Source organism: Priapulus caudatus, unplaced genomic scaffold (assembly GCF_000485595.1).
Source record: "Priapulus caudatus unplaced genomic scaffold, Priapulus_caudatus-5.0.1 Scaffold360, whole genome shotgun sequence".
Taxonomy (NCBI): Eukaryota; Metazoa; Priapulida; class Priapulimorpha; order Priapulimorphida; family Priapulidae; genus Priapulus; species Priapulus caudatus.
In genome coordinates this window covers 105,208-114,949 of record NW_014577421.1, presented here as the reverse complement: position 1 = coordinate 114,949, position 9,742 = coordinate 105,208, and the positions used below count along the sequence as shown (strand labels likewise).

General features: G+C 47.1%; 1 protein-coding gene across 1 annotated transcript in view; it reads right to left on the bottom strand.

Annotated features, from left to right (window-relative positions):
• LOC106809510 (microtubule-actin cross-linking factor 1-like) overlaps positions 1-9,742 on the bottom strand; it is a 44,543-nt gene that overhangs the window by 9,485 nt on the left and 25,316 nt on the right. The window contains exons 8-19 of the mRNA XM_014812603.1: positions 8,933-9,092; positions 8,304-8,504; positions 7,828-7,956; positions 7,025-7,219; positions 6,277-6,414; positions 5,664-5,779; positions 4,896-5,055; positions 4,398-4,515; positions 4,049-4,161; positions 3,469-3,585; positions 1,053-1,170; positions 562-740 (exon numbers count right to left, since the gene is read on the bottom strand). Coding sequence (XP_014668089.1) covers positions 562-740; positions 1,053-1,170; positions 3,469-3,585; positions 4,049-4,161; positions 4,398-4,515; positions 4,896-5,055; positions 5,664-5,779; positions 6,277-6,414; positions 7,025-7,219; positions 7,828-7,956; positions 8,304-8,504; positions 8,933-9,092 — 1,744 coding nt within the window. The remainder of the gene's footprint in view (positions 1-561; positions 741-1,052; positions 1,171-3,468; positions 3,586-4,048; positions 4,162-4,397; positions 4,516-4,895; positions 5,056-5,663; positions 5,780-6,276; positions 6,415-7,024; positions 7,220-7,827; positions 7,957-8,303; positions 8,505-8,932; positions 9,093-9,742) is intronic.

Sequence of the window (9,742 nt, the reverse complement as noted above, 5' to 3'; positions counted from 1 at the left end):
AGAGAGAGAGAGAGAGAGAGAGAGAGAGAGAGAGAGAGAGAGAGAGAGAGAGAGAGAGAGAGAGAGAGAGAGAGAGAGAGAGAGAGAGAACACAAGAGCGAACGAGTGACAGACAGAGAACCACAGACAGGTCACAAACAGGAGGATTCCTCCACTTGTATTCCCAGCTATAATCAATCATATTCACTACACTGGAAGCTATGGTAGGGCTTCATCCTAAAAGTTCCAGGGTGAAGCTTCACCATAGAAGATAACTGGGTAGAGGAGGAGGCCAGACAGGAGGATTTTAGGGTAAAGGAGGAGCACAGGGAGGAGGATATTATGGTGGAGGAGGAACCAACCTTGGAGGAGGAACTGGGGTAGAGGAGAAGCCCAGGGTAAAGGAGGATATTAGAGTGAAGGAGGAACCCACCTTATAGGAGGATCTAAGAGTTAAGAAGCCGAGGGAGGAGGAGCTAGGAGGATATTATAGTAGAGAAGGAACCCACCTTGGAGGAGGATCTAGGAGTTAAGAAGCCCAGGGTAAAGGAGGATATATACTATAGTAGAGAAGGAACCCACCTTGGAGGAGGAACCTGGGGTGGAGGAGCAGGAGCTGAACGAGCCTGCACTGTAGCCGCTGTGTGTGGAGCCATGGCTACTACCCGCCGGACTCTTCGTCTTGAACGCGACCATGCTCTGCGCGACGCCCTCAGCCAGGATAAACTGTTCACGCAGCTCCAGGTTCGTGCGACCCTTCGCTGAAAACAAGAGAACTCAAAACCGTAAAAGTCGCACGCCAAACAAGAGCGCAGCTGCGGCGAATTCGTGCTGCACGAAAGAGAAAAAAGCGACGGAGGAAAAAGAGGAGCATGGTTATTCGTAGAATACGGTAAACAAAGAACATTTACGGATCCATCAATTGGTTATAGTTATTCCCTCATACACAAACATTGCGGACACATATACGGTTATAGTTATTTACTCATGAACAAAAATGGCTGATGCATGGTCATAATATCCTTCTCATACACAAACGTGGCCGACACATGGGTACATGGCTGCCGTATTACCTCTGCATGGATCGTTCTTGACAAGAAATTCGTCCAGCGGCATCCAGCCGCCACCAACTCGAACCATCACCGTGCTTCGCAGAATTCTCACTAGGCGGAGCTTCTGAGAGTCACCAAACTGCAACAGACGCCAGCCAGACGACGGTTAGTTTAATCGCTTCCTTCGTTCGTTAATTGGTTCGTTAATTGGTTCGTTAATTGGCTTGATAATCGGATGCGTATTCACGAATAGGTTTACAAACGTTGGAGTCTTCGGTTTGGAGGGAGGAGAACAACTGAAGGTAGAAAAAGTAAGACGAGCTAACGAAACAGCAACAGCACACGTACGCGTAGTAAGTAAAGTATTGCTAACTAAGTATATATTGTGCACAATGTGTACAGTCAAGGTCAATGATATATACTTGTCGTGACAGAATACAGAGGAGAAATGTAATATGTAAAGAGTAAATTAATATCAACCTCGTGTCAACTATTTAAAAAAACACGAGCATTAATAATGATAATAATAATAATAACTAACAACAACAACAACAACAACAACAAACAGATTTCAAATCATGACAACCAAACCCATGCACTCATGCATGCATGCACACACTCCACATCTGTGTACTCTCTCAGTGAGAGGCGTGCACTGCTATAATAATTTAAGCCATGCAATGTGTATTGGCGCGATACGCAAGCGGGCGAGCATATACACTGCTCACGTCATAGTAAATAAGTATGTGCATCAATCAAGACATTCTTAGATAGAAGATTCAGATCTTCTGGAAGAGATATTGCTTGCAAGAAACAGGCATGGTCAATGCTGGGTACACACAACGACAAGAGCTATAAGGGAATGCATGGTACAGGTGGTTCAAGAGACGGGAGCTAGGGGAAATGCAGGATACAGATAGTCTCAGAGACAGAACCTATGGGGGAATGCAGGATACATATAGTCTCAGAGACAGAACCTATAAGGGAATGCAGGATAGATGTGGTTTCACAGACAGGAGCGATGGTTAGGAAGCAATGGAAGGGTTCTGCGATACCATCGTGCTACAAACACCAGCAGAGCATACGCAGGTGCTAACATCGTCCAACCGGTCCTGCTGCACTAGAAGAAAAGCCAAATTTAAGTCATCTTGATCAATGCAGGTGGCAGCACGGTGCACCAGATTCGATGATGACATCATGCCGTAGCAAAACAATCGCGTCACCACGGCAACCGAGCAGATGACAATCCATCAAGCACACCTGTGCAGCATGCCAGCACGTATCCTCATCACATCACCATGACAACGAGCTGTCGTCGAGCAAACAGACGGTGGCGCCCCCTGGCGTGCCGGCATGGCGTGCAACATGGCGGAGCGTCGTCCGCAGTCGTGCACCGCACACCCACACGACCTTACCTTGAACTTGCGAAAACTCCGCTTTTGCTCGAACCGCTGTCGAATTTCATGAGGGAAAGTAAAAAATGGCCGTGAGTCTAGAAACGCAGAGTGACAGAGTGTGTGTGTGTGTGTGTGCATGTGCGTGCAGGTGTGTGCGTGTCCGTGTGTGTGCGGGCACGCATGTGTGCGTGTGTGTGTGTGTATGTGTTTGTGTGTGTGTGTGTGTGTGTGTGTGTGTGTGTGTGTGTGTCTGTGTGCGTGTGTGTGCAAGTGTGCGTATATGTGTGTGTGTGTGCGTATACGTGCGTGCGTATGTGCATACATGGATTAAACCCCACCAACCGAGATCTCTAGAGCTAGCCAGGGCAATGTGGTCCTGGGTTTAATGTCACACAAATTCGAACCTACTTATACTAAACACACCATCGACCAGCCTAAATAATGCATAAACAAACTGCGAGGTAAATATTGCAGAAAAGAACTGTAGGAGAAGGTAGCAAAAGGAAACTGATGCTTAAACAATTATTTTAACTGCCCCTGGGTGATCGCCAGGTATAGCAGTGTGTTGCAATAGGGGCGTTCTAAACATACAGCTCATTGATAGTAATAAACTACCATTTCATTCAATATGCACGCACGCACGAAAACATAACATACAATCTGGTCTACCTTGACTAACTTAGCAAAGATATCCACGTGGTGCCAATGGTTATTTCACTCAGTCGAATATAGGTCAGTTAGGCAAGTCCAAATGTCGGAAATGTATGAAATGGAGTCCAGAGTTTAGAAGATCCACGCTTTAGGACGCCCCAAACTTAAAATATAGTCCCCCAAAGATTAAAATGGCTAATATGGGAGTGTGCATGCAGAAGGTGCTACTGTGGGTGTGTGTACGACCGACTCAAATAAAAGTAGTATATATATCCTCAGATGAATAATCATTCAAACCTGTCAAGCATTCATCATTGATTAAGGTATAGAGACTTTATATTTTCTCATTGTGCAATTTTATATTTCCGAGGGAGATAGGTATTACTTACTCTGTACATTCCTTCTCCGATCTGGTGCACGATGAACAGGTGGGGGCAGGTGCACTGACACACCTGCCTCTGGACCTCATCGTCTATCTTCTGAGCTTCTGACTTCGGCTTCGGTCTCTGCGAGAAACAACAACGCATCTTATTACGGTGGCTAAGCTTCACCCTCGCTCTTTGTTCAGCTGTAAGTTCAGCTGTATAGGACGGGCCGAAGCGGCGCAGCGTACATTTTTATTTTATTTTTAGAGAAGAAAAAATGAGGAGAATAGTTGGGAATTTGTAATGTGATTTTGTTGAAAATTAAAAGAATTCGTTTTCTGTGACGAATGATCGTGCAATTTAAATAGTAATAACAATATAATATAATTCATATAATAAAATATAATGAAGAAAGAGTAGTAGTCACGCAGCATTGGCTCCCCAGTATTCTGCCCGATACACCGCTTCCTCTAAGAACGAGTCATTCTAAACAGCAAACATCTACACGCCCTCTTCAAGTTACTACTACTAGCATGAGAAGTTGAGATCGCGCTTATTTCCGATCAATCAATGAGATGATCGATATCATGATCGATGGGCTTACGTCCAAGTCCGGTTTGAGTGCCGCCAGAAACTCCTTGTAGTCGATGAATCCGTCAGCGTCTTTATCAAAGATGTCCGCCACGGCTCCCATCTCCAGCTGTGAGGTGGGAAACTCTGCAAGGTCGCGGAAAGGACGTTGAATGCACAGCCGCGAAAGTCGTCGATAACGATTATGTGGGCATCGTACCACGAACATATATGGTAATACTATATATGTGTAATTTATGCAGTTGTAAGTGCTAGCATGAAAAATATAAGGCAGCATGAAGTGCAACATAATGCAACCTAACATGACAGAATGATGTCATTCGACAGCGTGACAAGATGTGACATAACGTGGCATAACTCACTTGACTTCAGGATGCCATTGATGAACTCATCACGCGTGACTTTACCGTCGCGGTCCTTGTCAAGCCGTCTGAAGAACTCCGCCATGCGACCCTTATCGTAGTCCATCCAGTCCAAATACTGGCAGAAGAATGCATCAAATTTTAGCGAAGGAAATCCACACCACACTCTGCAGTTTCGTGGCGGTGTTATTTTATTAATGGTAGTACTGTTCGGATTTACCAAAAAAAAGATGGGTTTTCCGCAAATTTAGCGATGGAAATCCACACCAATGTCTGCAGTTATTCATCCATTCATTATTCACTATTAGTTATTTATTATTAATAGTATTTTATTCACGGTTGTACTGTCCAGAATTGACCCAAAAAGATGACTTTTTGAAAATTCACTCGCTGCAGTTTTGTGTGGGGGGTTATTTTACTGATGGTATTACTGTTTGGATTTAGCAAAAAAAGATGGGTTTTTCCGCAAATTCCAAAACTTTATGCAAAAATTCTCACCCGCTTCCTCCAGTCGTCGAACTTGAAGTTCTTGAGTCGTTCGATCTCCATGAGGCTGTTGTAGGCGTCATTGAGTTTACGCTGTCGCTCCATCGCCAGCAGCCAGACGCCGCGCCACTTGTTAAACAGCTCAGCGACCTTCGGGTCCTGCTTGTCCGGGCTGCAAGCAGACGATAGGTGAGTGACACCGGCATGGAGGAGAAGAGGAGAGAGAGAAAGATAGAAGAAGAAGAAGAAGAAGAAGAAGAAGAAAAGGGAGAAGAAGAAGAAAAAGGAGAAGAAGAAGAAAAAGGATAAGAAGAATAAAAAGAAGGAGAAGAAGGAGAAGGAGAAGAAAACGAAGAAGAAAAAGAAGAAAAAAAAAAAGAAAAAACACAAAGAAGAAAAAAATGAAGAAGAAAAAGAAGAAGAAAGAGAATAATTTTACTTGCTCATGTATGTAGCTTGAAGTATCTACATATTGTAGTAGAACGTATTTGTAAGTGCGCACGTACACTGTGCCTGTCCATGTGCGTGCGCGTGTGCGTGCAGTATGTCTTGGTACGTGTCAGTGTGTGCGTGCTTGTATGCACGTGTGTGTGTGTACGTGTGCGTGTGCGTGTGTGTGTATGTGTGTGTGTGTGTGTGTGTACGTGTACGTGTACGTGTGTGCGTGTGTATGTGTGTGTGTGTATGTGTACGTGTGTGTGTGTGTGTGTGTGTGTGTAAGTGTGTGCGTGTATGTGTGCGTGTGTGCGTGTGTGTATTATCATGATAATGGAGCCTCACCTCTGCTTGCCCTTCTTGCCTGCTGCTGGTGTGCTGGTGGCTGGGGCCGCACGCTTGCCGGACTTGGTTATCTGTTCCACCTCCGGTTGCTTGGACATCATATCTCCCTGGAAGGACTGCGGAAGGAAACGGAGAGCTCAGAATTACGGAATCCGTGCATTGGAACACACTGGAACTATGATTGAAAGTGTCGGAGTCTCACTTCATCCTTGACGCTTCAACGCATTTTTCTTCTTGGAAGTTTTCATTGTATTTCACGATAATTTTTAATAATGTCTGTATTTCTTTGATTTATCTTAGATATAATTACTCTGACCCCAATGGGGTTTGCGAAAGCTGCTGCAGGCACCTCTGCTGAGATGACTCTTCCTTCATCTCTCTCTCCCTCCCCTTATGTCTTCCTTTCTCTCTCACTATCTCTCTTTCCCTCACTCTCTTTCTCCCTCCATTTCCCCTATCTCTCCCACTCTCTCTCTTCCTCCCTTCTGCCCTCTCCCTTCCCTCCCCCCTCTCACCCTTCCCTTCCCTCCCTCCCGCTCCCTTCCTCTCCCCTCTCCCTCCCCTTCCCTCCCTCCCGCTCCCTTCCTCTCCCCTCTCCCTCCCCCTCTCTCACCTGGTGCTCCTGCATCAGCTTCTGCACAGCCTCCAGGTTGTCCGGTATTGGCTTCGCGTCCTGTGACCTGAGGTCATCTTCCGCGCGGATCAGCCATGCTAGCAGTTCCTCCAGCATGTGTGCGCTGTCTTTCAATCCCTGCACACACACACACGCACGCACGCACGCACGCACGCACGTAAGAGAGCGCCGGTGAATACATAACATACACGTGATACGACTACACGACACTGAATACTAACATAGCACAACTATGCTATAAAGTATACGTATACACGTACATGTATACGGTATAAAGCATGTACATGGATGAGTGTAGTTACATGCACATTCGAATAAATTAGATATATAGTTAAACCCGTGTTAACAGACACTTCTATGGAACTGATAGGCACTTCTGTGGAGTCCTCCCACTCCTTTCCTTTCTCTCCCACTCTTTATCACCTCCCACTCCTCTCACTGACCCTTTTACCCCGCCCACACAGCTGTGGTTGGGACTCATTGTGAAGCCTCCGCATTGGCTTCTTCCCTCCCTCTCTCCCACCCTTCCCCTCTTCCCCCTTCTCCCTCTTCCTCCTCCCACACACCCACAGATGCTTGTAGAGGCAGTCCTCACACTGTGAGGTCTACGCATTGGCTTCTTTAGTCCCTCTCTACAACCATCCTCATCTTCCCCCTTCTCCCTCTCTACCACCCTTCCCCCTGCTTCCCCTGCCTCCCCCTTCTCCCTCTTCCTCCTCCCACACACCTGCAGATGCTTGTAGAGGCGGTCCTCGCGCTGTGAAGCCCACGCGTTAGCTTCGTCCCAGCGTTGCTGGATGACGGACAGCCAGTGTTTCATCGATCTCTCAGCCTCCGGGTGACACTGGGCCATGATCTCGTCGCCGAGCGACTTGCAGTGATTCAGCGCCCCCTCGTGTTCAGCCAGCTGCGCGACGAGCCGCTGAAAACACAAGAACGCATTGAGTGGCGTTGACGGGGGAGAGAAGGTGCAGTGCAGACGCAGGAAATAATCGTTCGATCGAGAAAAAATATTTAGTTACATGTTATTAATTTAATAATTATATAAATGATATATAATAAAATAATTAAATTGATAATATATAATATTAGTTCAATTTTTTTATATTGAGTAAAAATATATATAATAGGAAAAATGTCACGAAGAATGCTCCCAAGGAATATAGGAGACATCCTTCAATAAAATATATAGGTTAATACAAGTTAATATATTGATTTATAATTTATATATGAGTTATAACGATAACAATAAGCCCTAATAAAATTATTTAACGTCATAAGAAACAGTAATACGATAACTTCATTTTAAACGGTGGCAACTAAAGCCGAATATTATGCGTAAGATCGGAGATGCTCTAGTGGCGAACATTAACGATTCGAACCAGTAGATGTCACCATGAACAGCTCCCAGCTTACTCCTGCATTCTTGTATGAAACCCACAAGAAAAAAAGCTTAAATGAAATTTTCACTGAACATGTAAGGCAGCCCTCATTCCCAGCCCCCCCCCCCCAGGGAACAAGTGGTGCTACCTGGTGGTCGTCGAGCTGTTCCTTGATGATGTCTTCGTCCTCGGACAGCGGACCAGCGTGACATAGCTCCAGCTCGGCGTCCGACAGCCACTCCAGGAAGGCGTCCACCGACACACGGAAATCCTCGCCCTACACAGACGCACGTACACACGGCTCAGTAATGACAGGACCCAGTGACAGGGTGTGTTAGCAATGATGTAGCTTAGTGACAATGCACATGCATGTATGTCAGCTCCCCCCACACTGCTCCATCCATACACTCCCCACCGCACACACTACTTACCACCACCACCACACTCCCCCACACTCCCCCACCACACTCCCCCCACAGCACACACTACTCCCACCCACCAGACTCCTCCACCCCCCCCCACCCCCCCCCCACTACCCCCCACACTCCCCCACCACACTCGCCCACCACCCACCACACTCCTCTACCATACACACTACTTCCCACACGCGTACCACACACGCACCAGTCTGAGAGCTACGTCGATGCGCTCCTGCCTGGCGAGGCTCAGCTTGCAAACGCTGTCCCACATCGCCGTCAGCTCCTGTAGCTCCCCCTGGAGGTGGACGCTGCCCTCCTCGTCGCTCGATTTCTCCAGCAGCTCCTGCGCAGACTTTTGCACGGTGTCGACGCTCTGTGAGCGGATGACGAGCTCGTGGCGGAACGCCTGCAACAAGAGAGCATCCGTTAGAGTAGAAGGACTCGTGCGACAAGAGAGCATGCGTTCGAGCAGTGTTACACGCTACAATTCAATAGTGCATCTGTGATAGAAGAATTCCGCGCCACGACAAGAGAGCAACTATTAAAGAGTAACGACTGTAACAAGAGAGCATCTGTAAAAGAAGCATTATGCCTCCAACAAGAATGCACGCAGTCACGAGCGATGTGGCAGACACCAGATGGCATTAAGAATGGTCACAGCCTTGCATACGTACGCGGCGCGACAGACATCACGAGGCATTAAGGATGGTCGCAGCCTTGTATACGTACGCAGTGCGGCAGACATCACGCGGCATTAAGAATGGTCACAGCCTTGCATACGTACGCGGCGCGACAGACGGACACTGCATGGCAGACATGCGCGGTGCGGCATACCTTGTGCTGGTCAGCGAGTGACTTGACCGTCTCGATGTCGCCGCGGACGGGTAGATGCTCCGCCTGCGTCGGCTCCACCTTGTAAAGCCACTCCAGCAGAGACTTCATTGCTTCCTTCACCTGCCCCGAGAACGCCTGCGCCTCCTCCAGCTTCCTCTGTCTGCAGCGGGAGAAGGAAGGGAGAAAGGAAGCCGAGGCGGCGATTAACGACGGGGAGACGTTTTATTATTAATTAACTTAATTAGTAGTTAACGATGATCGCCAACTTTTTATGTAAGGGCTACTCTTTAGATTTTCTCGTTGCCTGTTGCCATAGTCATACTCCTCTAGCTTTCTCTTCTTCAGCGAAGCAAAGAATGTAAGGAAGGAGAAAGGAAGGGAAGGATACGCACATCCTGATTAATGACATCATGGGATAACTTCATTCAGTGACATCAGAACCAACTCTGGTACAACAATCCAACACTGCGATATGCTGTAGTAGGTATTCAATCTTAAGTAGAAATTTCACCCACAATTTCATTTTGAGGTGGTGACGATGCAGGGTAACATCTATAGCAGTGGCTCTTAACCTTTTTTGAGTCATGGACCCCTTTGTCTTGGAGAATCTGGTGAAAGCTACAGACCCCTCCCCATAAACATGCACATTTATAAGGTGATTACGGTTTACCTAAGGATGACTTAAGGTGCAACTACGGACCACCTGAAGCCCATCCACGGACCCCAAAGGGGTCCCTAGACCACAGGTTAAGAACCCCTGATCTATAGCGAGAGAGAGAGAGAGAGAGAGAGAGAGAGAGGGGAGAGAGA